Source organism: Mugil cephalus, chromosome 2, assembly GCF_022458985.1.
Source record: "Mugil cephalus isolate CIBA_MC_2020 chromosome 2, CIBA_Mcephalus_1.1, whole genome shotgun sequence".
NCBI lineage: Eukaryota > Metazoa > Chordata > Actinopteri > Mugiliformes > Mugilidae > Mugil > Mugil cephalus.
In genome coordinates, this window is record NC_061771.1 from 29866611 (window position 1) to 29893615 (window position 27005).

The following is a 27005-nucleotide window of genomic DNA, read 5'->3' on the forward strand; positions in this document are numbered from 1 at the left end:
GATTTGATTTGTTTGCTGTGGCTCAGTTGTTCATTTAAAGCTTTGATTAAAATGTTAAACAATAGAAATGAAATAAACAGTGAAGGATAAAATCACATTTCAACACACAAATCATTCATAATTGTTGAATTAGAACAAAATAAAAGACTTCCCTTCACTACTGCCGACCAGGAAATAAACACAGTCCCTCCTTCTTTGTCACGTGTTTAGTTTTATGATGCAACTGTTGATCGAGGTTCAAATCTGCAGCTACTTCCTGCTCTGAAACATTTTTTCTGTTCCTGCTGTGAAGTGAAGCAGTTCCTCCGTGCAGCTACAAACAAGTAAGTAGGCTCTGACCGTTTGTATTCACTGTAGATTATTTACCTGACTGATGGTAGGTCATTCATTCAGATCAGGAAATCAGATCAAATCAAGAGTTTTAACATTGGCTCCTTTAAACGTTCAACGTTAACGTGGAAAATCTCTTCCTGGACTCTTGGTTGTTCAGCACTAGTTAATAAATGTCAGGATAATAAGAGCAACGTGTGTGTAACTGTAACACGTCTGTGGCGTCTATGACCATGAATGATGTGGATTTTATTGTGACTTGTTTTGTCGTCTGCTCCTCTTCCTGGAACAAGTCAGAGTCTGATAACTCCTCCCTCTTCCTGGAGCAGCTCCACTCATATTTCCTCATGTCTCCTTGTTCCCTCCCCTTTAGATCTCTACATTGAAGATGGGTGTAAGCAGCATGTGGTGAAGTGTGAGAGCTGACAGGCTCCATTCACTGTACAATCACATGTTGTTCAGATCAGAGCTCAGACTAGTTTCACTTCTAGCAAACAGAAACTCACACAGTCGTCGACACTGAGAGGTGAAATGGAGCAGAAAGGAGTTCAGCTGGACAGAGAAACCTTCTCTTGTTCCATCTGTCTGGATCTACTGAAGGATCCTGTGACTACTTCCTGTGGACACAGCTACTGCATGAACTGTATTAAAAGCCACTGGGATGAAGAAGACCAGAAGGGAATCTACAGCTGCCCTCAGTGCAGGAAGACTTTCATACCAAGGCCTGTCCTGGAGAAAAACACCATGTTAGCAGAGTTAGTGGAGCAGCTGAAGAAGACTGGACTCCAAGCTGCTCCAGCTGATCACTGCTATGCTGGACCTGAAGATGTGGCCTGTGATGTCTGCACTGGGAGGAAGCTGAAAGCCTTCAAGTCCTGTCTGGTCTGTTTGGTTTCTTACTGTGAGAAACACCTCCAACCTCACTATGATTTAGCTCCATTAAAGAGACACAAGCTGGTGGAGCCCTCCAAGAAGCTCCAGGAGAACATCTGCTCTCGTCATGATGAGGTGATGAAGATGTTCTGTCGTACTGATCAGCAGAGTATCTGTTATCTCTGCTCTGTGGATGAACATAAAGGCCACGACACAGTCTCAGCTGCAGCAGAAAGGACTGAGAAGCAGAAGGAGGTGGAGGTGATGCTAGAAAACATCGAGCAGACGATCCAGGAGAGACGCAAAGACGTGGAGCTGCTTAGACAGGAGCTGAAGGCCATGGCTCACTCTGCTGATAAAACAGTGGAGGACAGTCGGGAGATCTTCACTGAGATGATCCGTCTCCTCCAGAAAAGAAGCTCTGATGTGGAGCAGCTGCTCAGATCCCAGCAGGAAACTGAAGAGAGTCGAGTCAAAGATGTTGAGGAGAAGCTGGAGCAGCAGATCACTGAGCTGGAGAGGAAAGGCTCCGAGCTGAAGCAGCTCTTAAACACAGAGGATCACAACCAGTTTCTACACAACTACCCCTCACTGCCACCACCCAGTGAGTCTACACACTCATCCAGCATCAAGATTCGTCCTCTGAGGAACTTTGATGGCGTGAAAGCAGCTGTGACAGAGACCAGAGAGAAACTACAGGACATTCTGAGAGAGACATGGACAAACATCTCAGTGACAGTGACTGAAGTGGATGTTTTACTGCCACAACCAGAGCCAAAGACCAGAGATGAATTCTGGAAATATTCATGTGAAATCACACTGGATCCAAACACAGCACACACACGTCTGTTATTATCTGAGGGGAACAGAAAAGTAACATTTATGAATCAACCTCAGTCTTATTCTCATCATCCAGACAGATTCACTGGTTTCAATTGGCAGGTCCTGAGTAGAGAGAGTCTGACTGGACGTTGTTACTGGGAGGTGGAGAGGAGAGGAAGAGGAGTTGATGTAGCAGTCGCATACAAGAATATCAGCAGAGCAGGGGGGTCAGATGAATGTGTATTTGGATTCAATGACAAATCTTGGTCATTACGTTGTTTAACAAACAGTTACACATTTTACCACAACAACGTCGAAACTCCCGTCTCAGGTCCTGGTTCCTCCAGAGTAGGAGTGTACCTGGATCACAGAGCAGGTCTTCTGTCTTTCTACAGCGTCTCTGAAACCATGACTCTCCTCCACAGAGTCCAGACCACATTCACTCAGCCTCTCTATGCTGGACTAAGGTTATTTTATGATTATGGAGCCACTGCTGAGTTGATTAAAGTGAAATAGACAGAAGTCTCTTCAGGGACAGTTGGTTAAAATGTGTCTTCTAGTCTCCAGGTGGTTTGGTCTCCATGGTTGTAGCTGAGAGCTCATTGTTGTGTCATGTCTTCACTGCTCAGAGATCAGCTGTCAGTCACACTTTGTGGGCGGTACTTTGTGGTCTCCTGGTTTGTTGTTTGCTTGATGTTGGACTTTGTTTGGGTGGCGCTCCTTCCTGTGTCTGTTTAGCCACGGAGGCTCTCACTGCTCACCATGACTTTGATTCACATAAACTGACATTTGTCCACATGAGAATCTGAACTTGTCTGTGCTCTGAACGTCTCATCAACATTTGTGTTGACGTGTTTGTATGTTGTTGTTCCTCTTCCGCTGCATGGGCCTCAACAGAGAAACCAGCAGACCTTCCTTTATCACAGAGATTTAGTTCTGACTTTGGAAAGAAAGAAATCTACAATTACATTTCCACTGAGTGGTTTGGAGACCACATGTTGTTGTTGTTGTTGTTGAAATGGATGAAGAGACGAGCTCATGTCAACTGTAGTGATCATGATCATCATCAATCAGGACATCAGTCATTATCTGATTGTACATAGCTGATATTCTGAGTCCAACTAACTGATTGTGTGGATGAAGTGAATCTGTGCATGAAATCACTGAACAAGAGTCATTGATCAGACTTTACTGATTTAATGGGAGAACAAACTGAAGCTTCACATGATGAATAAAGCTGCTGTTTGTCACACATGAACAAATGACCGTCTCCTGTCTTTATTCCAGGATCTCAGCATTTTGCATTTGGTTCTTTTTTGTTGCATATTTGTTTTTTCTTTTTCTTTTCAAATCAAATAGTCCCTTAAGTTGACAGCCTTGTGTTTTCTGTTCAACTTTCTGCCATCTCTGTCTGTCTGTGTTCTCTGAGCCCTGTTTACATGGAGGAAGATGAAGCTCTTGATGAGACAATCCAGCAGAAGAGTCTGACACAGGCCTTGTAGTGTTCAAAGTTTAACGTTACATTTTCTAGTCCTTTTAAATTGTGGTAATATTATATTTGCATACAACAATGTTGCAACATTTTTCAGAATAATCCAGGCAATAATTTTACAGGTAATAAGATTTTGGTGTGAACCCAAATGTAGGAGCCATTTAATCTCACATTCAGTGTTTATTTTATGTTAATAAGTGATATAAGTGTTTATGTTTTCACTATTTAGTTGAATGGTATTTGTAGTGGTGGCCCCTAGATGGCGATAACATTTCTACCTGCACAGGAAATAAGAGGTCAGAGGTCACAGGTGAGGGGGGGTGGAGTTAAATGCCACAGGTGTGCATTGATTGAGGGAGAAGACACACATTCGTGTATTAGTGTCCGTGTTAGCATCCGCCTGTTAGCATCTGTCTTGGAATCCGACTGTTAGCATCCGTGTTAGCATTCGTCTGTGAACAGTCTGTATTAGTATTCGTCTTTCAGCATTGCACTGTTAGCCTTCATCTGATAGCATTCGTGTATTAACGTCCGTGTTAGCATCCGTATTAGCATTTATTTGTTATAGCATCTGTATTAGCATGGACCCATGTTCGCATCTGTATTTGCATTCATCTGTTAGCATCCGTATTAGCATTCAACTGGTATGTTCATTAATTCATCTGTTAGCATATGTTTGTTAGCCTTCATCTGATAGCATTCGTGTATTAGCGCCCATGCTAGCATCCGTATTAGCATGGATCCATGTTAGCATCCATATTGGCAGTCATCTGTTAGCATCCGTATTAGCATTCTTCTGTTAGCATCTGGGTTGGAATCCGCCTGTTAGCTTCTGTGTTAGCATTCAACTGATTTGTATGTTTATTAATTCATCTGTTAGCATTGATAGCATTCTTGTGTTAGCAACCGTGTTAGCAACTGATCAGTTAGCATTCATCTCTGAGCATTAGTCTGTTAGCATCCGTCTTAGCATTCAACTGATTTGTATGTTCAGTCATTCATCTGTTAGCATTGGTCTGTTAGCCTTCATCTGATAGCATTCTTCTGTTAGCATCCGTGTTGGCCTTTTTTCTGTTAGCATTCGACTGTTAGCTTTAATCTGATAGCATTCGTGAATAAGCATCTGTGTTAGCATTCGTGTATTACTGTCCGTGTTAGCATCCATATTAACATACTTCCGTGTTAGCATCCACCTGTTAGCCTTCGTCTGTGAACAGTCTGTGTTAGTATTCGTCTGTCAGCATTGCACTGTTAGCCTTCATATGATAGCATTCGTGTATTAGCGTCCGTGTTAGCGTCCGTATTAGCATTCGTCTGTTAGCATCCGTATTAGCATTCGTCTGTTAGCAATCATGTTAGCATTCAACTGATTTGTATGTTCATTAATTCATCTGTTAGCATTCGTTTGTTAGCATTCTTCTGATAGCATTCGTGTATTATTGCCCATGTTAGCATCTGTATTAGCATGGATCCGTTTTAGCATTCATCTGTTAGCATCCTTATCAGCATTCGTCCGTTTGCACCTGGGTTGGAATCCACCTGTTAGCATACGTGTTAGCATTCAGCTGATTTGTATGTTCATTAATTCATCTGTTAGCATTCGTCTGTTAGCCTTCATCTGATAGCATTCGTGTATTAGCGCCCATGTTAGCATCCGTATTAGCATCGATTCGTGTTAGCATCCATATTGGCAGTCATCTGTTAGCATCCGTATTAGCATTCGTCTGTTAGCATCTGGGTTGGAATCCGCCTGTTAGCTTCTGTGTTAGCATTCAACTGATTTGTATGTTCATTAATTCATCTGTTAACATTGATAGCATTCTTGTGTTAGCAACCGTGTTAGCAGTTGTCTGTTAGCATTCATCTCTGAGCATTAGTCTGTTAGCATCCGTCTTAGCATTCAACTGATTTGTATGTTAAGTCATTCATCTGATAGCATTCTTCTGTTAGCATCCGTGTTGGCATTCGTCTGTTAGCATTCGACTGTTAGCTTTAATTTGATAGCATTCGTGAATAAGCATCTGTGTTAGCATTCGTGTATTAGTGTCCGTGTTAGCATCCATATTAACATACATCCGTGTTAGCATCCGTCTGTTAGCATCTGGATTGGAATGCGCCTGTTAGCATCCGTGTTAGCATTCAACTGATTTGTATGTTTATTAATTCATCTGTTAGCATCCGTCTGTTAGTCTTCATCTGATAGAATTCTTCTGTTAGCATCCGTGTTAGCATTTTGTCTGTGAACAGTCTGTGTTAGTATTCGTCTTTCAGCATTGCACTGTTAGCCTTCATATGATAGCATTCGTGTATTAGCGTCCGTGTTAGCGTCCGTATTAGCATTGACTTGTGTAAGCATCTGTATTAGCATGGATCCATGTTAGCATCCATATTAGCATTCGTCTGTTAGCATCCGTGTTAGCATTCAACTGATTTGTATGTTCATTAATTCATCTGTTAGCATTATGGATTTGTTCTGTGGTTCACATCTACAGTTCAGCACATGGTTAATAATCAGTTCTGGTCACATGCTCTGATCTCTTTCACCTCTACAGCCTCCACAGGTTCATTGGGTTCAGTCCCACAGCTGAAGAGTTTCTTCTTCCTGGATGGAATCCAAGAAATAAGACAACGGATGAAAACAAATTTAAAAGTAAATGAATGTAAAGTTAAAAAAATAAACACACTCACCTCATACACAGAATCAAAAGAAGCAGAGGAACCAGCACCATCAAAGTTAACCTGATGACATTCAGTTTTACTGGTAATTTTCCTACAAATGAACAAACACTGATATGAGGTCTTTGTGTCACTAACAGAGTTGATTGTTCAGATCAAGCAAAGAAACAATGAACCGTGTAAAAACATCCTGACAGTAGATGTTGTTGTTTTAGAATCACTGGAGGTTTTCTCTGCAGTGACTTGTTGATAATCTCTGATGCAGTGAACTGATATTTGAATCTTTATTTACCTGTGACACCAACCAGGTGTAAGGTGGAGTTATGACGTCCTCTTCTGTTCTGGGCTTCACAGTAATAACTCCCTCTGTGTTCAGGTCTGAAGTCAGTGATGGTGAAGATCTGTCCTGAAGCTTTTGGTGAGTCTTCATTCTCCTTGTACCAGGTGTAGTTAGCTGCTGGGTTAGCATCACTGCTACAGGTCAGAGTCCCTGAACTACCCTCCACTATCTCACCAGATGGACTCACTGACACAGAGGGAAGCTTTGGAGGATCTGGAGGAGAATTAAAACAAGTCTGTTTCTAGCTAAAATGAGATCAGTTCTTCAAGGAGCAGAAACAACACAACTATAAACAGGATATGTTGCACAAAACCATCCCAGACAGATTCAGACGTTTCTTTTGATACGTATATTTTTTCTTAGTTTTCATGTCAGGAATAGTCAAACATGACAACATCACAGTACTTTCAAAAGAGAAATAACACAGCCAGGCTACTGAATCACTTGAGGGGATCAGCAAATACAATCTTTGCTCTACTCAGTTCAAACAGTTTGGTTCCTTGGAAAGCAACTGGTGGTTATATGCCCCATCAAACAGAGCATCAGCAAGACGATAAAGTCAAAGTAGAAAGGAGGGGGAGGTCATGAATGACCCTCCTCGATCGTCAACAACGCCATCCATTTTTCCCATCTTGCGTGATACAGATCCCTTTTCAGTCTGAGCAGGAACGTTAGTCTCTCCATCTGGTGAGTTTCTTCATTAACCTCTGACCAGTCAGAGTTTGTGGGTGGGTCTGACTGCAGCCACTTACAGGTGATAGCTTTTTTTTTTTTTTTTTTTGCTGCTACAGACATTATTTTTAAGAGGTATTTGTCATTTTCTGCCATCCCGTCAGGTAAATGACTTAGAAAAAGAGTTGTAAATGGTGGAGGACTCTGCTGTCCCAGTATCCGTTGTGTGGTTTTCACAGCATCGTCCCAAACGGGCCGTCGTCCTGGGCAACTCCAAAAGATGTGGTCGTGGTTTGCCTCATCACGTCCACATTTCCTCCAGCAGGTGTAAACCGCTGTTATTGAATATGTTTTCATTCTGGGTGTTAGAAAAAAAACAACAAGGTTCTTCCAACAGAATTCGCGCCACAAATAGAACAAGAAGTGGAAAAAGCATCACCACACATATTATCCCAATGTTTACAAGTTTACAATTCTCTCTCCCATCTCTCTCTGATGTATGTTGTGGTATCATCTCTGCTCTTTGCAATGCTTTGCAAGCTTTGAACATATTTACAGGTACCTTTATATGCCCGTATTATTAATTGTGTTATTTCGTTGTGATTCTGCAGTTTCCTTTACCCGGACTTCTTTCATAAAATATTGTCGATATCGAAAGAAAATCCTGATATTCTAAGTTATATTTTTCTTTCAGTGCTTGAAAACTTTGTAGCGTATTTTTTTTTTTTCCATTATATTACAATAAGCAGTAAAACCCTTATTTGTCCAGTACTTAAACCTGGAGTCCATAACATACTTCAGTTCAAAGTCTGTGTCATGTCCAACATATCAGATTGTTTTCAGTTGGTTCCACAAATTGAATTGCTTCACAATCCCAAACCAGATGTGTAATGTAAAGGAGACAAATGTGTTGAAATGCTCTTGAAGTGTTGCCATTAATTTGTTTCCACCAATCACCGCTTCTATAGGGATGCCCCTGCTTTCCCCTGCCACGTCCCGACACTTAGCCTCATATCCACCATCACACCAGAGAAACACATATTTTAACTGGGCAGCAAGATAAAAACTCCTGAGATCAGGGAGAGACATACCAGCCCTTTCTTCATTAACAGTCAATGTGCTGTATTTAATCCTTGTTTTTTTTCCTTCTCCAAATAAAACGCGAAATTTGTTTGTCCCATTCATGAAATTGACTTGTTGGAATTTTAACAGGCAGTGACATAAATAGATATGATAGTTTAGGTAAAATAGACATTTTTATAAGGTCGATTCTTGCACTAAAGCTTAATAAAAAAAAAAAAAAGCTGTCCAGATACCAAGATCTTCTTTGATTTTTTTGTTTCGTAGTATTTTTGTACAAATCATTAGGACAGTGAGTCAACCAAATTCCCAAATATTTAATGACTTTTTGAGACCAGTCGACTGGTATTCTGTGTTTGAGCTCCTGTGAGGGGATATAATTGAACGTTAATACTTGAGTTTTCTGAATGTTCAGTTTATAACCAGAATATGTGCCAAACACATCAAGGAGATCTAAAATGATAGGAAGGCATTTTTCTGGGTTTCTGGGTAATTCTCTGCATCTAGTCTTTCCAGCACTGCACTTATTTTATTTTTCCTGCTGTTCTGTATCATATGGAGAGAGCGTCTGATATCATCATGTGTTTGACGCCCCCTGATGAACCCAGTTTGGTCGCTATCAATTCATTCTGGCATGAATGAGTCTAATCTTCGGGCCATTATTGATGCATATAGTTTATAGTGGTTGGTTTAGAACCGAGATCGGCCACTATGAACGACATAGCAATTTATTCTTTCCCTCCTTGGGGATAACAGAAATGATCGCCTCGTTCCATGAAGGTGGGGATGACTTGTTTTCTAATGTCCAGTTAAAAGAGTTAAGAAGTGTTGGATTCAGCTCTTCTATAAATATTTTGTACCATTCAGCCGGTAGTCCATCGCTTCCTGGTGTCTGATTATTTTTAAGTTTATTCAGTGCCGTTTCCAGTTCTTTTTCTCTAATCTGTGATGTCAAACGTTTATTTTGATGATCCCCAATTGTAGGTAGATCTAATGAGTCTAGAAAGGTTATTTTATCTTATTTTAGTTTCTAGCACTGGCTGCGAATATAGGTTCTTATAACATGATTGAAAAGCAGCATTGATTTCCTCTAAGTTATAGTATATTTGTCCTGTTTTACAGTCCAATATTTCGTATATTGATTGGGAAATTTGGTTTTTGCGTGTTTTCTTTGCTAGTAGTTTCGCATTTTTCCTTAATTTCCTTCATTTTTAACAGGGTTTGGGGGTCTTGGTTTCTGCAGTGTTGCTTTTCCAGTTCTTTTAAACTGTCCTCAAGCTGTTTTAGTTTATTTTCTTTTGCCTTCTTGATTGCCGTACTGAGGGATATCAGTTTACCCCTGCCCACTGCCTTTAATGTATCCCATAATACATTTGGGTTCACTTCTCCATTGTCGTTATGGTCAAGAAAGGTCTTAATTTCAGAACTCACATCTTGTATGACTGATTTGTCATCAAGCAGACTTGTATTCAGGCAGATTCAGACCTTTCATGAACATCTGTCCTGGATAATCCAAACACTAGTGTCCAGGTTAAAGTACTTGTCTCCACATGTGTCCCCAGCCAACACTTGGTATCTGATCTCATAATAATAATCAATGTAATAATATAATTTCCTGTCATTTGATCATTTGGGTCAAATGTTATAATTTTATAACAGCTGTTAGTTACAGTGGATCTCTATTGTTGTATCAGAACCACAGACACTGGTTTGATTGTCATAACTTTGATATTTTAGAACAAGTAGTTAAGTCTCTCTCTCACCAAAGGAAAACACCCTGATGTATCATTTATTTATTTATCTGTAGCTGACCTGCAAAAACTAATTAAATCTAGTAAGTGTTAGAATTAGACATTTGTGATTATTGAGGAAATACGCAACTTAACTCCACATGTCTGCTTATACATCAACATAACAGTTCTTTTTGAAAGATATAATCACTTCTTTCTCAGTTGTTTTTTTATTATATAGTTTGGTAGCAGCTCTATTTACTAATGAACAAACACCACTTGAGGCTATCATCATCTATAATAGCAGTCGTGTGTTATTTCCTGAATGAAGCAACATTCTGCTCATGGAACAGCTCCACTGCTGAGTAGTGACACTAAATGTGGACTCAGGTCAAGTTACTCTGATGTGTCCTCAGTGTTGTGGTGAGTTCACACGTGTACTTTAAGCTGGTCACTGGAGATCAGTCTGAACGGAGCCATAGTTTAGAAAGTTAGCAGGCTAAGATTTACAATATTTGGGAATGTTTCCAACAAAGTGATTAATTAATTAATACTCACACTGGACATCTATGAACAGAGATGAAGACTTTGAATATCCGTATTGATTCTCAGACTTGCAGTAGTAGTTTCCACTGTTGTTAGAGCTGATAGAAATGAAAGCATGCACACCATCTGATCCTTGACTCAGTGTTTGGTTCTCCTTGTACCAGGTGTAGTTAGCTGCTGGGTTAGCATCACTGCTACAGGTCAGAGTCCCTGAACTACCCTCCACTATCTCACCAGATGGACTCACTGATACAGAGGGAAGCTTTGGAGGATCTGGAGAACATAGAGAACATTATGAAATTAGTTTTTTGATTTTTTTTGATCATTTTTTTAGGCTTGTTATCCTCCACATAGTTGAGATGCTACAGTATTAGACCCTCTGAATTTTCTGCATAGTGGTCCACCAACAAAGATCACTCCATAATAATCTGAGAGGAACCAGAGGAACCCAGGGAACTTCTAAGCAGCGAAAGGCCTCTCTCACATTGGTTAATGTTAATGTTGATGAATCCACTGGACAACCATGAGGACAAGGACCAAGACAATGCTCTGTCTCCAAAAAAGAACATTTCTCCCATCAGTTTGCTAAACCTCATGAAGACGACTGTTGGCATTTTTTCAGTGGACAGATGAGACCAAAGTAGAATAGTTTGGTTTAAATGTTTGGGCATCGTCATGTTTGGAGATGAACCAACTCTGCATTTCATTCATCCATTCATTCATTCATTCATTGATTCGTGCAGCATTTTCATGGATTTCCACTAAGATGCGTTAACGGATTTACGGCACTTACTGAACCTCATGTGTTGTAGTTACTGTAGTTGTTTCAGCTGTGTGTGTTCAAGCTGCACTCATCAATTTAAATAGAAATAAAGTGTGGAAGTCATGCGTGTCCTGTTATATCTCTTTCTCATGCATTTAAATACTTACATGTAGAAGGAGGCTGATCCTGAACAGCAGGAACTCTGCAGACGTCCTGTCTATTTAAACGCAGGATAAAAAGCAGAAAGTGAGAAAGCAGCAGGACAACAGATATTTGTTGTAGAATCCCACACAGGCTTTACACTTTGTTTTAGTCCATCCTCTCAAGTTAATTTGCACCTTTTTCCAGATCATACACAAACTGTTCTCCTTTGGCTTAGCCTCAAACATGGTCTGGTATTTTCTAGATAAAAGCTTAATCTGAAATAAATCTAAAATAAAAAAGAAACTTGCAGTTTCAGAAGATATGTGTTGTGGAGCGAAATATAGTTGAAAACCTTTCAGCATCCTACCGGAATATAAAATGTCCCTGAGATGATTTCACCGTTACAGGTATAGTGATGGGTAGATGAGGCCTCGTGAAGCGTTGCGGCACGTTACTCAAACTGTGTTTGATACTGTATCGGTGCTGTGTCACTGTGTTGCTCAATACTGACACCTGCTGGACTTTAATCATCATTACAGAGACTCAACTGGTTTACTGATTCAATGACCGAGTATATACAATAACATTGTTTAAGTTACTGTATTATATTTCGTGTACTATATTATTTTATATCTTAATCTAAGCTTAAAATATCTATGATATTTTTTTAAATGTACAGGGAATATTGCTTTCCTCCAGCCAGGTATCTGGACCTCAATAATTGAATCTGCTGTGGCGTTGGTTATTTAAAAAACAACCAATTTTAGCATTTTGGTTTTATTCATCAATTACAAATCAACACAAGATTTGTAAGAAAGTAAATGCACAAATAAGCTGATGAAACTGAATAACATGCGTGAATATGTTTTCATTATAAATAAAGCGACCAAAGATGTAAAATGTATTACAGGTGTTTATTCTAGGTGAAGCTGAGAGTAACTATTGAGTATTGCAATTGGTTTTATGTTGACCAGTTCATAGTTTTTGTAGCCGAATGAAATTATCCTTGATATCATTTTCATAAAGCGATTTTTTTGTTTGTTTCTTTAGTGAAACCGTAGCTCACACACAGACGAGACAAAAACAGAGAGAATGAGAGAGAGGAGGAGGAGGAGGAGGAGGAGAAGGAGAAGGAGGGTTGAGTTGTTCACTGATGTGAAATAAATTGATTAATGCACTTTTTTAACATGTGGATTCAAGTCCGAGTGAAGTCACAGTCATTGGTGTTAAGTTCAAGTCAAGATGTAAGTCTTTTTATATGTTGTCGAGTCTAATGTCATCAAATTAATGAGTGTTAGTTGCTATGGAAACGACGTCACGATGGCGTAACGTCACGGCAGGAGCCGAGGTTTTAAATAGAGGCTCTCTGGTGATGGCCTTCAACATCCTCTCTCATCCAGAGGACAAAGGGCCCCAATGACCACGAGGAAGGAGGGAAGCCCGGAAAACAACGAAAATCAGTTCAGTTTTTATCTAAAGTGTCATGATGTTCAGACTTTGGCCTGAGTTGATTTGATTTGTTTGCTGTGGCTCAGTTCTTCATTTAAAGCTTTGATTAAAATGTTAAACAATAGAAATGAAATAAACAGTGGATGATAAAATGACATTTCAACACACAAGTCATTCATAATTGTTGAATTAGAACAAAATAAAAGACTTCCCTTCACTACTGCCGACCAGGAAATAAACACAGTCCCTCCTTCTTTGTCACGTGTTTAGTTTTATGATGCAACTGTTGATCGAGGTTCAAACCTGCAGCTACTTCCTGCTCTGAAACATTTTTTCTTTTCCTGCTGTGAAGTGAAGCAGTTCCTCCGTGCAGCTACAAACAAGTAAGTAGGCTCTGACCGTTTGTATTCACTGTAGATTATTTACCTGACTGATGGTAGGTCATTCATTCAGATCAGGAAATCAGATCAAATCAAGAGTTTTAACATTGGCTCCTTTAAACGTTCAACGTTAACATGGAAAATCTCTTCCAGGACTCTTGGTTGTTCAGCACTAGTTAATAAATGTCAGGATAATAAGAGCAATGTGTGTGTAACTGTAACACGTCTGTGGCGTCTATGACCATGAATGATGTGGATTTTATTGTGATTTGTTTTGTCGTCTGCTCCTCTTTCTGGAACAAGTCAGAGTCTGATAACTCCTCCCTCTTCCTGGAACAGCTCCACTCATATTTCCTCATGTCTCCTTGTTCCCTCCCCTTTAGATCTCTACATTGAAGATGGGTGTAAGCAGCATGTGGTGAAGTGTGAGAGCTGACAGGCTCCATTCACTGTACAATCACATGTTGTTCAGATCAGAGCTCAGACTAGTTTCACTTCTAGCAAACAGAAACTCACACAGTCGTCGACACTGAGAGGTGAAATGGAGCAGAAAGGAGTTCAGCTGGACAGAGAAACCTTCTCTTGTTCCATCTGTCTGGATCTACTGAAGGATCCTGTGACTACTTCCTGTGGACACAGCTACTGCATGAACTGTATTAAAAGCCACTGGGATGAAGAAGACCAGAAGGGAATCTACAGCTGCCCTCAGTGCAGGAAGACTTTCATACCGAGGCCTGTCCTGGAGAAAAACACCATGTTAGCAGAGTTAGTGGAGCAGCTGAAGAAGACTGGACTCCAAGCTGCTCCAGCTGATCACTGCTATGCTGGACCTGAAGATGTGGCCTGTGATTTCTGCACTGGGAGGAAGCTGAAAGCCTTCAAGTCCTGTCTGGTCTGTTTGGTTTCTTACTGTGAGAAACACCTCCAACCTCACTATGATGTAGCTCCATTAAAGAAACACAAGCTGGTGGAGCCCTCCAAGAAGCTCCAGGAGAACATCTGCTCTCGTCATGATGAGGTGATGAAGATGTTCTGTCGTACTGATCAGCAGAGTATCTGTTATCTCTGCTCTGTGGATGAACATAAAGGCCACGACACAGTCTCAGCTGCAGCAGAAAGGACTGAGAAGCAGAAGGAGTCGGAGGTGATGCTAGAAAACATCCAGCAGACGATCCAGGAGAGACGCAAAGACGTGGAGCTGCTTAGACAGGAGCTGAAGGCCATGGCTCACTCTGCTGATAAAACAGTGGAGGACAGTCGGGAGATCTTCACTGAGATGATCCGTCTCCTCCAGAAAAGAAGCTCTGATGTGGAGCAGCTGGTCAGATCCCAGCAGGAAACTGAAGAGAGTCGAGTCAAAGATGTTGAGGAGAAGCTGGAGCAGCAGATCACTGAGCTGGAGAGGAAAGGCTCCGAGCTGAAGCAGCTCTTAAACACAGAGGATCACAACCAGTTTCTACACAACTACCCCTCACTGCCACCACCCAGTGAGTCTACACACTCATCCAGCATCAAGATTCGTCCTCTGAGGAACTTTGATGGCGTGAAAGCAGCTGTGACAGAGACCAGAGAGAAACTACAGGACATTCTGAGAGAGACATGGACAAACATCTCAGTGACAGTGACTGAAGTGGATGTTTTACTGCCACAACCAGAGCCAAAGACCAGAGATGAATTCTGGAAATATTCATGTGAAATCACACTGGATCCAAACACAGCAAACACACATCTGTTATTATCTGAGGGGAACAGAAAAGTAACATTAATGAATCAACATCAGTCTTATTCTGATCATCCAGACAGATTCACTGGTTCGTGGCAGGTCCTGAGTAGAGAGAGTCTGACTGAACGTTGTTACTGGGAGGTGGAGTGGAGAGGAGGAGTTTTTGTAGCAGTCGCATACAAGAATATCAGCAGAGCATCTTCATTTGGATTCAATGACAAATCTTGGTCATTACGTTGTGACACAAACAAATATGAATTTTACCACAACAAAGTGAAAACTCCCGTCTCAGGTCCTGGTTCCTCCAGAGTAGGAGTGTACCTGGATCACAGAGCAGGTCTTCTGTCTTTCTACAGCGTCTCTGAAACCATGACTCTCCTCCACAGAGTCCAGACCACATTCACTCAGCCTCTCTATGCTGGACTCTGGTTATTTAATGTTGGAGCCACTGCTGAGTTGATGAAAGTGAAATAGACAGAAGTCTCTTCAGGGACAGTTGGTTAAAATGTGTCTTCTAGTCTCCAGGTGATTTGGTCTCCATGGTTGTAGCTGAGAGCTCATTGTTGTGTCATGTCTTCACTGCTCAGAGATCAGCTGTCAGTCACACTTTGTGGGCGGTACTTTGTGGTCTCCTGGTTTGTTGTTTGCTTGATGTTGGACTTTGTTTGGGTGGCGCTCCTTCCTGTGTCTGTTTAGCCACGGAGGCTCTCACTGCTCACCATGACTTTGATTCACATAAACTGACATTTGTCCACATGAGAATCTGAACTTGTCTGTGCTCTGAACGTCTCATCAACATTTGTGTTGATGTGTTTGTATGTTGTTGTTCCTCTTCCGCTGCATGGGCCTCAACAGAGAAACCAGCAGACCTTCCTTTATCACAGAGATTTAGTTCTGACTTTGGAAAGAAAGAAATCTACAATTACATTTCCACTGAGTGGTTTGGAGACCACATGTTGTTGTTGTTGTTGTTGTTGTTGTTGTTGTTGAAATGGATGAAGAGACGAGCTCATGTCAACTGTAGTGATCATGATCATCATCAATCAGGACATCAGTCATTATCTGATTGTACATAGCTGATATTCTGAGTCCAACTAACTGATTGTGTGGATGAAGTGAATCTGTGCATGAAATCACTGAACAAGAGTCATTGATCAACTTTACTGATTTAATGGGAGAACAAACTGAAGCTTCACATGATGAATAAAGCTGCTGTTTGTCACACATGAACAAATGACCGTCTCCTGTCTTTATTCCAGGATCTCAGCATTTTGCATTTGGTTCTTTTTTATTGCATCTTTTTTCTTTCTTTTTCTTTTTGAATCAAATAGTCCCTTAAGTTGACAGCCTTGTGTTTTCTGTTCAACTTTCTGCCATCTCTGTCTGTCTGTGTTCTCTGAGCCCTGTTTACATGGAGGAAGATGAAGCTCTTGATGAGACAATCCAGCAGAAGAGTCTGACACAGGCCTTGTAGTGTTCAAAGTTTAACGTTACATTTTCTAGTCCTTTTAAATTGTGGTAATATTATATTTGCATACAACAATGTTGGAACATTTTTCAGAATAAACCAGGTAATAATTTTACAGGTAATAAGATTTTGTTGTGAACCCAAATGTAGGAGCCATTTAATCTCACATTCAGTGTTTATTTTATGTTAATAAGTGATATAAGTATTTATGTTTTCACTATTTAGTTGAATGGTATTTGTAGTGGTGGCCCCTAGATGGCGATAACATTTCTACCTGCACAGGAAATAAGAGGTCAGAGGTCACAGGTGAGGGGGGGTGGAGTTAAATGCCACAGGTGTGCATTGATGAGGGAGAAGACACATGGATGATGTTAGCAATCGACTGTTAGCTTTAATCTGATAGCATTCGTGAATAAGCATCTGTGTTAGCATCCATATGAACATAGATCCGTGTTAGCATCCGCCTGTTAGCATCTGTATTGGAATCCGCCTGTTAGCATCCGTGTTAGCATTCAACTGATTTGTATGTTTATTAATTCATTTGTTAGCATTCGTCTGTTAGTCTTCATCTGAAAGAATTCTTCTGTTAGCATCCGTGTTAGCATTCGTCTGTGAACAGTCTGTGTTAGTATTCGTCTTTCAGCATTGCACTGTTAGCCTTCATCTGATAGCATTCGTGTATTAGCGTCCGTGTTAGCGTCCGTATTAGCATTGATTTGTGTAAGCATCCGAATTAGCATGGATCCATGTTAGCATTGGCCCTATTGGCATTCATCGGTTAGCATCCGTATCAGCATTCGTCTGTTAGCACCTGGGTTGGAATCCGCCTGTTAGCATCCGTGTTAGCATTCAACTGATTTGTATGTTTATTAATTCATTTGTTAGCATTCGTCTGTTAGTCTTCATCTGAAAGAATTCTTCTGTTAGCATCCGTGTTAGCATTCGTCTGTGAACAGTCTGTGTTAGTATTCGTCTTTCGGCATTGCACTGTTAGCCTTCATCTGATAGCATTCGTGTATTAGCGTCCGTGTTAGCGTCCGTATTAGCATTGATTTGTGTAAGCATCCGAATTAGCATGGATCCATGTTAGCATTGGCCCTATTGGCATTCATCTGTTAGCATCCGTATCAGCATTCGTCTGTTAGCACCTGGGTTGGAATCCGCCTGTTAACATACGTGTTAGCATTGAACTGATTTGTATGTTTATTAATTCATCTGTTAGCATTGATAGCATTCTTGTGTTAGCAACCATGTTAGCAGTTGTCTGTTAGCATTCATCTGATTTGTATGTTAGCATCCGTGTAAGCATGCATCTGTTACCATGCATGTTAGCATTTAACTGATTTATATTCGATACTCTGTTAGCATCTGTCTGTTAGCATCCGTGTGTCAGCTTTCTTGTGTTAGCATTCATATGATAGCATCAGTGTGTTAGCATTCTTCCGTTAGAATTAATCTGTTAACATTCATCTGATTTATATGTTAGCATCTGTTTTAGCATCTGTATGTTAGCATTCATCTGATTTGTATGTTGGCATGTTAGCAACCGTGTTACCATCCGTCTGTTAGCATCTGTCTGTTGCATCCGTGTTAGCATTCGTATGTGAGCATTCATCTCATTTTCATGTTAGTTTCTGTGTGTTAGCATTCATCTTTTAGCATTCATATGATTTGTATGCTAGCATTTGTCTGTCAGCATCCGGGTTAGCATCTGCCTCTTAGCATCCATGTTAGCATCCGTAGGTTAACGTTCATCTGTTAGCATTCATCTGTTAGCATCCGTATGCTAGCGTCCATCTACTAGCATTAATCTGATTTGTATGTTAACACTAAAATGTAAATTCAATGATTTATGGCTCCAGAACAAAGAATTTAAAGCACGTTTAAAGCCGGTGGATGGAAAAACACTGTGTTCCAAATTATTATGCAAATTGTATTCAAGTGTCATAACGATTACATTTTTTGTTTTTCAATCAAACTCATGGATGGTATTGTGTCGCATGGCTCTTTGGATCACTGAAATCAATCTCAGACACCTGTGATAATTAGTTTGCTGGATGAGTCCAATTAAGTAAAAAACTACTTAAGAAGGGCGTTCCACATTATTAAGCAGATGACCATTTCCAAGCAATATAGGAAAGAAGAAGGATCTCTCTGCTGCCGAAAAGCGTGAAAAAGTTCAGTCCCTTGGACAAGGTATGAAAACCTTAGATATTTCAGGAAAACTTAAGTGTGATCATCGTACTGTTAAGAGATTTGTGGCTGATTCAGAGCACACACGGGTTCGTGCAGATAAAGGCACGATGAGGAAGGTTTCTGCCAGACAGATGCATGGGATCAAGAGAGCAGCTGCTAAAATGCCGTTACAAAGTAGCAAACAGATATTTGAAGCTGCTGGTGCCTCTGGAGTCCCACGAACATCAAGGTGGAGGATCCTCCAGAGGCTTGCAGTTATGCGTAAACCTTCTATCCGGCCGCCCCTAAACAATGCTCACAAGCAGAAACGGCTGCAGTGGGCCCAGAAATACAACAAGACTCATTTTCAAACAGTCTTGTTCACTGACGAGTGCCGTGCAACCCTGGATGGACCAGATGGATGGAGTAGTGGATGGTTGGTGGACGGCCACCACGTCCCAACAAGGCTGCGACGTCAGCAAGGAGGTGGTGGAGTCATGTTTTGGGCCCGAATCATGGGGAGAGAGCTGGTCGGACTCTTTAGGGTCCCTGAAGGTGTGAAAATGACGTCTGTAAAGTATGTGGAGTTTCTGACTGACCACTTTCTCTCATGCTACAAAAACAAGAACCGTACTTTCCGTAACAAAATCACCTTCATGCATGACAACGCACCATCTCACGCTGCATCATCGGCTGCTATGGGCATAAAAGCAGAGAAACTCATGGCGTGGCCCCCGTCCTCCCCTGACCTCAACCCTATTGAGAACCTTTGGAGCATCCTCAAGCAAAACATCTATGAGAGTGGGAGGCAGTTCACATCCAAACAGCAGCTCTGGGAGGCTATTCTGACATCCTGCAAAGACATTCAAGCAGAAACCCTCCAAAAACTCACAAGGTCAACGGATGCAAGAATGTGAAGCTGCTATAAAATAAGGGGTCCTATGTTAAAATGTAACTCCACATGTTGAGATGTTTTTGATTGAAATAGCTTTTGCTTTCAGTAAATATGACCCTAATGCTGCAGATTCAAAAGATGAGCATTTTCAGTTCTTAACAACCTGTGAAATGTGATAAAACTCTGCTGTGCGTGATAATTTGGAACAGTGCATTTTAAGTTTTTCATGTTTAAAAAAAATACTGTTGTCATTGGGAGGTTTGTTCAGTAACATTAGAATTCATTAAACTAACGGTTGATGACGTGAAAATTATGCCGACTGTCATTTGCATTGACTATTTAGGAAAATCTGAGACAAATATCGTTTGCAAAATAATTTGGAACACAGTGTATTTATGAAGCACACTGCACCTTGTGCAAAAAAACAAGTCTGAATCTTGGAACATTGGGCATCAAGGCGCTGGAATCCCACGGCTAATCAGAAAAACATGAAGATGCCATAAAATGCCAGCAGCAGACGCTTTCAATCAGCCAGTATTATTCCACATCAGGATCTGGAGCATCGAGGTCCAGCGCGACCCCATCTGCTACAACTCCAGTTGACCTGTGGACAGCGTTTGGGTCTACGCCCACACTAAAAGAGGAGGTGCTCTGGACTCTTCACACGGTGGTTAAGCACCAGTCATATACTGGCAATGAGAACATTGATGAGCTGTTCTAGACCATGTTCCCGGATTCTGACATGGAGAAAAAAGTGCGGAAAAGACGAGACGGACGAGACGTTGAAGATGAAGCGATTTGGATCAGCCCATTTCACCAAGAGAGACCTCATCTCCAAAGTTAAGGGCCCGTTCGTGCTGACGTTCGACCAAAGTCTGAGTCAAAGGAACAAGACCAAGCAGTTGGACCTGCACGTACGTTTTTGGGAAGGCGAGCGGGTCCAGTCAAGGTACCTGGGGTCCCAGTTTTATGGGACATGTGACAGCTCAGGACGTACTGAAACATGTCAAAGTAAGTAAAGTGTTTTAGTAGCGAGCGTTGCATGAGTCTTCTTCTTATCAGCAGCACAGTACTAGATATGATACCAGAAGTAACAGAATAAGACTCAGGACAGTAACTTGAACTATAAAACTGCAAAGATTTATTTTCATCTCAGGAGTGTGTGGACCAACTAACCTCAGGAGCCTAGTGTCCGTCTCAATGGATGGGCCCAATGAACTTCAAACAGTTTGAACTTTTCCAACAAGAGGATGCAGAACTGTATGGAGGTGCTCAGCTTGTTTCTGTGCGTAGCTGTGGACTGCACACGTCGCGTAGTTCTTTGAAAAGTGGCTTCACCATGTGGCAGCTGGACAAACTTGTGAGAGCCGTGCACACACTGTTCCACAACGTACCAGCAAGGAGAGAAGACCACAGCGCACAAAAGACTACAGCGCCGTCACAAAATCCACCATCTTGCCCTCACCGTTTTGTGGTCATCGGTGGATTGAGAACCTGCCTGTGGTAGAGAGGGATGTTGCAGTCTGGCCATCACTTCAGCAGTATATGGAAGCAGTGAGAAGAAAGAAAGTCCCCAACCCCGGGACAGCGTCCTTTGACACTGTCCAAACTGCCCTGAAAGATTTTCAAACGTCTACTGCTCAGGCGTACTTTCACGTAGAGACTTCATTTACTGTAGACACTTGTGTATTGGTGTATTAATCCACATTTTGATAGGTCATATATTTTTTGATCAATCACTGACATCATCAGCCAAAGTGGAGAAGTTGTCTGAAATTGTCTGACATTTTTCTCTTTCCATGGTCGTCCTGGCCACAGTTTACACCGAACACACGATTGTTCTACAGTTGTAGACAAACTTGTTGTGTCTCACAATGTGCTCATCAAAGCAGTGAGACGTACAGAATTTAAATTGTGAGCCTCTGAGTGCGGTCACATCTCTCTCTGCACATAAGCAGAAGCCTGTTTAAAACTTGCATGTGTCTCCAAAATGTTTAGTGTAGAAAGACAAATAACATATCAAAGTCTCCAGGAAGATCTTATGACGCCCACGGTCTGTGTGTTTTTCTGATAAGAGCTACCGTTTTGTCACAGTGAGCCCAAACTTGAGACCAGAGCAGAGAAAATCACCTTTTTTCACGATGTTTCTGTCTGTCTCTTCACAATTCATTAATCAGGGGCTCCTCTGATATCTCTGCTGTTAATACTGCTGACCCCTGTCTCCCATACATTTATGTTACAACAACACACACAAGCACACACTCCTCTACCACACACACACACACACAAACACAAACACAGGTAACTTTATATTATTACAGCTATAGATGCACACTAGGGATGAGCGACTACAGTATTATCTGTATCTGTTAACCATACGAATTATCTGTATCTGTACTCGGATTGGGCGGGGTTTAACCCGGAAGTGGATCTGGTTTTGTTGGGCGGGGCTTTAACCGGTATGTTATTTTAAGCATGCAATTGATATGGGTTGATCAGAAATTGTGGTTTTGATAACGATAGCAAACGAACTATTTGCAGAACAAGTTTTGCAACAATGAATGCAACACATGCTGTTGCAATTATCAAGTAAAATGTAATTGACAAGTTTTCATACTCATGCATACTCATATATATTTTTTTAACATTTAATTTGTTTTTATCAGTGTGATTTTTTTATTTTTTGTTATCCACACCTGGGGCCCGTTGCACAAAAGTAGGATTCAGATATCCAGGATTAGTGACTAAGCCTAGGCTCATCGAGTCCGAAACAAGAGCGTCCAGACTTATTCGTTTGCACAAACACCAAGCCAGGATGAGCGGAGACGGATTCTTTAAGCCAGGTTTAACCAATCTTGGATCGGAGCGCTCACACGGCTCCTCAAGTAGACCCCGCGATCGATCACAGATTCACTGATTCACCATGGCACCGCGAGCAGCGTTCGTCTCCCCGTCGGAGCAGGACGTACTTATTATAGAGGCAAAAGATCAAATTAATGAGAAAGGAAAACCCGCCACTGCCATAAAACAAAGAGAGAAAGCGAGGCAACTTATCTCTCAAATGTAAGTCCCTCCCAAGAAGATGCCACCTTCTTCATAGGTACATTCTTTCATCATACCGATCAGTGTGAGTGTGTAGCTTAATTTTTTAATATTTATACCACTGCTACCTTTATTTTTTAATGAAATATATCAAGACAGTGTCAGACACTCTGCATGAAGAAAAAAGGAAAAAGAAAAAAATCTCTGACAGGCAGAGAGGCAACTAGTCCCATTAATCTGCACCACGTCCGAACGAACACACGTTTACCAGAACTCCACTGGTTGATAAGTACAAACCTGAGTAAAAACAAACCTGTAACTGAAGAAATTCTAAATGTTGACGGAAAAGACCGCGAACCTGAGAGACAGAGAGCTGTTGTGTGTCAGAGTGACCAGAGCAGACACAGCAACACACGTGTAGTTGTGTAGGGGAGGGGCGCGGCGCGGCGCCCATCACAGAACGCAGACACAGTCAGATAACCAATGAGGATTTTCATTCAATCCGAGCACAGGGATTGACTCGTATTACTCGTATAATACTCGATACTCGTTTCAGCTCAGATTTTGTTGAACCCTCTTTCTGAAACGGGCCCCAGGTTCAAAATGTTGCATTGACGGATTTACGCTATGAAAACAAGTCGTAAAACAGACTGGTTACACTACTTTATTATTCCACAAATAAAATACAATAAACTGTCTTTAGAAGAAAAACAAAAACTGCAACACCACCTATAATTTTCGTGCCTCATACAGGTGGATTCTTAAAGTACCCTTTATTTAGACTTTTACCTAAAGTGTCATGATGTTCAGACTTGATTTGTTGATTTGTTTACTGTGGCTCAGTTGTTCATTTGAAGCTTTGATTGAAATGTTAAACAATAGTAATGAATTCAAATATATAAAAATTAGACTTTTATGAAAACAGTGGATAATAATATAACACACAAACCATTCGTAATTGATAAATTAGGATAAAATAGAAGACTTCCCTTCACTACTGCCGACCAGGAAATAAACACAGCCCCTCCTTCTTTGTCACGTGTTTAGTTTTATCCACATCTTCAAAAAAACTGCAACCATTTTTTCTTTTCCTGCTGTGGAGTGAAGCAGTTCCTCTGTGCAGCTACAAACAAGTAAGTAGGCTCTGACCGTTTGTATTCACTGTTGACTGAATTAATTAGCATTAAAAAGCTCATCCAGTAGAATCACTGTGTAACTGTAACATATCTATGGCGTCTATGACCATGAATGATGTGGATTTTATTGTGACTTGTTTTGTCGTCTGCTCCTCTTCCTGGAACAAGTCAGAGTCTGATAACTCCTCCCTCTTCCTGGAGCAGCTCCACTCATATTTCCTCATGTCTCCTTGTTCCCTCCCCTTTAGATCTCTACATTGAAGATGGGTGTAAGCAGCATGTGGTGAAGTGTGAGAGCTGACAGGCTCCATTCACTGTACAATCACATGTTGTTCAGATCAGAGCTCAGACTAGTTTCACTTCTAGCAAACAGAAACTCACACAGTCGTCGACACTGAGAGGTGAAATGGAGCAGAAAGGAGTTCAGCTGGACAGAGAAACCTTCTCTTGTTCCATCTGTCTGGATCCACTGAAGGATCCTGTGACTATTCCCTGTGGACACAACTACTGCATGAACTGTATTAAAAGCCACTGGGATGAAGAAGACCAGAAGGGAATCTACAGCTGCCCTCAGTGCAGGAAGACTTTCATACCGAGGCCTATCCTGGAGAAAAACACCATGTTAGCAGAGTTAGTGGAGCAGCTGAAGAAGACTGGACTCCAAGCTGCTCCAGCTGATCACTGCTATGCTGGACCTGAAGATGTGGCCTGTGATTTCTGCACTGGGAGGAAGCTGAAAGCCTTCAAGTCCTGTCTGGTCTGTTTGGTTTCTTACTGTGAGAAACACCTCCAACCTCACTATGATGGAGCTCAGTTCAAGAGACACAAGCTGGTGGAGCCGTCCAAGAAGCTCCAGGAGAACATCTGCTCTCGTCATGATGAGGTGATGAAGATGTTCTGTCGTACTGATCAGCAGAGTATCTGTTATCTCTGCTCTGTGGATGAACATAAAGGCCACGACACAGTCTCAGCTGCAGCAGAAAGGACTGAGAAGCAGAAGGAGGTGGAGGTAGATGCTAGAAAACATCCAGCAGACGATCCAGGAGAGACGCAAAGACGTGGAGCTGCTTAGACAGAGCTGAAGGCCATGGCTCACTCTGCTGATAAAACAGTGGAGGACAGTCGGAGATCTTCACTGAGATGATCCGTCTCCTCCAGAAAAGAAGCTCTGATGTGGAGCAGCTGGTCAGATCCCAGCAGAAACTGAAGAGAGTCGAGTCAAAGATGTTGAGGAGAAGCTGGAGCAGCAGATCACTGAGCTGCAGAGGAAAGGCTCCGAGCTGAAGCAGCTCTTAAACACAGAGGATCACAACCAGTTTCTACACAACTACCCCTCACTGCCACCACCCAGTGAGTCTACACACTCATCCAGCATCAAGATTCGTCCTCTGAGGAACTTTGATGACGTGAAAGCAGCTGTGACAGAGACCAGAGAGAAACTACAGGACATTCTGAGAGAGACATGGACAAACATCTCAGTGACAGTGACTGAAGTGGATATTTTACTGCCACAACCAGAGCCAAAGACCAGAGATGAATTCTGGAAATATTCATGTGAAATCACACTTGATCCAAACACAGCACACACACTTCTGTTATTATCTGAGGGGAACAGAAAAGTAACAGTAATGAATCAACCTCAGTCTTATTCTGATCATCCAGACAGATTCACTGGTTATTGTCAGGTCCTGAGTAGAGAGAGTCTGACTGGACGTTGTTACTGGGAGGTGGAGAGGAGAGGAAGAGGAGTTTATGTAGCAGTCGCATACAAGAATATCAGCAGAGCAGGGAGATCAGATGATTGTTTGTTTGGATCCAATGACAAATCTTGGTCATTATATTGTTACAGAAACAGTTACACATTTATCCACAACAAAGTGAAAACTCCCGTCTCAGGTCCTGGTTCCTCCAGAGTAGGAGTGTACCTGGATCACAGAGCAGGTCTTCTGTCTTTCTACAGCGTCTCTGAAACCATGACTCTCCTCCACAGAGTCCAGACCACATTCACTCAGCCTCTCTATGCTGGACTCTGGTTATTTAATGTTGGAGCCACTGCTGAGTTGATGAAAGTGAAATAGACAGAAGTCTCTTCAGGGACAGTTGGTTAAAATGTGTCTTCTAGTCTCCAGGTGATTTGGTCTCCATGGTTGTAGCTGAGAGCTCATTGTTGTGTCATGTCTTCACTGCTCAGAGATCAGCTGTCAGTCCCACTTGGTGGGCGGTACTTTGTCGTCTCCTGGTTTGTTGTTTGCTTGATGTTGGACTTTGTTTGGGTGGCGCTCCTTCCTGTGTCTGTTTAGCCACGGAGGCTCTCACTGCTCACCATGACTTTGATTCACATAAACTGACATTTGTCCACATTAGAATCTGAACTTGTCTGTGCTCTGAACGTCTCATCAACATTTGTGTTGATGTGTTTGTATGTTGTTGTTCCTCTTCCGCTGCATGGGCCTCAACAGAGAAACCAGCAGACCTTCCTTTATCACAGAGATTTAGTTCTGACTTTGGAAAGAAAGAAATCTACAATTACATTTCCACTGAGTGGTTTGGAGACCACATGTTGTTGTTGTTGTTGTTGTTGTTGTTGTTGAAATGGATGAAGAGACGAACTCATGTCAACTGTAGTGATCATGATCATCATCAATCAGGACATCAGTCATTATCTGATTGTACATAGCTGATATTCTGAGTCCAACTAACTGATAGTGTGGATCAAGTGAATCTGTGCATGAAATCACTGAACAAGAGTCATTGATCAGACTTTACTGATTTAATGGGAGAACAAACTGAAGCTTCACATGATGAATAAAGCTGCTGTTTGTCACACATGAACAAATGACCGTCTCCTGTCTTTATTCCAGGATCTCAAACAAAGTCTGTGGAGAAAATGTGGAGCTGACAAATAAGTGGTGACGTGCATCATATGAAATGATTTAACTTTAATGAGAAGTTGAACATGTTCTGATCAACAGGTAAAACGTCAGAAACAGAGTCCAGACAGATGTGGACATGAGTGGATGTGTAAAAGTAGCCTTTTATCCCACAGGACCTGAACGCACCAGATCATTTGACAGCTTCTAAATGTGATTTGATCTCCCTGATAACATGTGATGAAGTCAGACTGTGGACAAAGTGAGTTGAGGAGCTTTAACCTCCACTACATCCCTGGTGAGCAGGATGAAGGCGCCCTCTTGTGGTCTTCATCACGTTTCACCTGCTGTGACGTTTAACTGCAGGAAGACATAAAGAAAGTTGACTGAGCCTTTGGC

General features: G+C 41.6%; 1 protein-coding gene and 1 long non-coding RNA gene across 2 annotated transcripts; one reads left to right on the forward strand and one right to left on the reverse strand.

The window, feature by feature from the left end:
- The first annotated feature begins 229 nt into the window (after window positions 1-229).
- LOC125003528 lies at window positions 230-26085 on the forward strand. The gene is made up of 4 exons (XM_047577510.1): window positions 230-323; window positions 704-2538; window positions 13737-15312; window positions 25633-26085. The coding sequence occupies exons 2-4, from the start codon at window positions 862-864 to the stop codon at window positions 25812-25814; spliced, it is 3435 nt and encodes a 1144-aa protein (XP_047433466.1). The 5' UTR covers window positions 230-323; window positions 704-861; the 3' UTR covers window positions 25815-26085.
- On the reverse strand, window positions 3207-6648 carry LOC125002648. Its single transcript, XR_007111804.1, has 3 exons — window positions 6486-6648; window positions 6206-6287; window positions 3207-6119 (listed from the first exon to the last, which is right to left on the reverse strand). It is a non-coding gene; the product is annotated as an uncharacterized LOC125002648 (long non-coding RNA).
- Window positions 26086-27005: the final 920 nt, after the last annotated feature.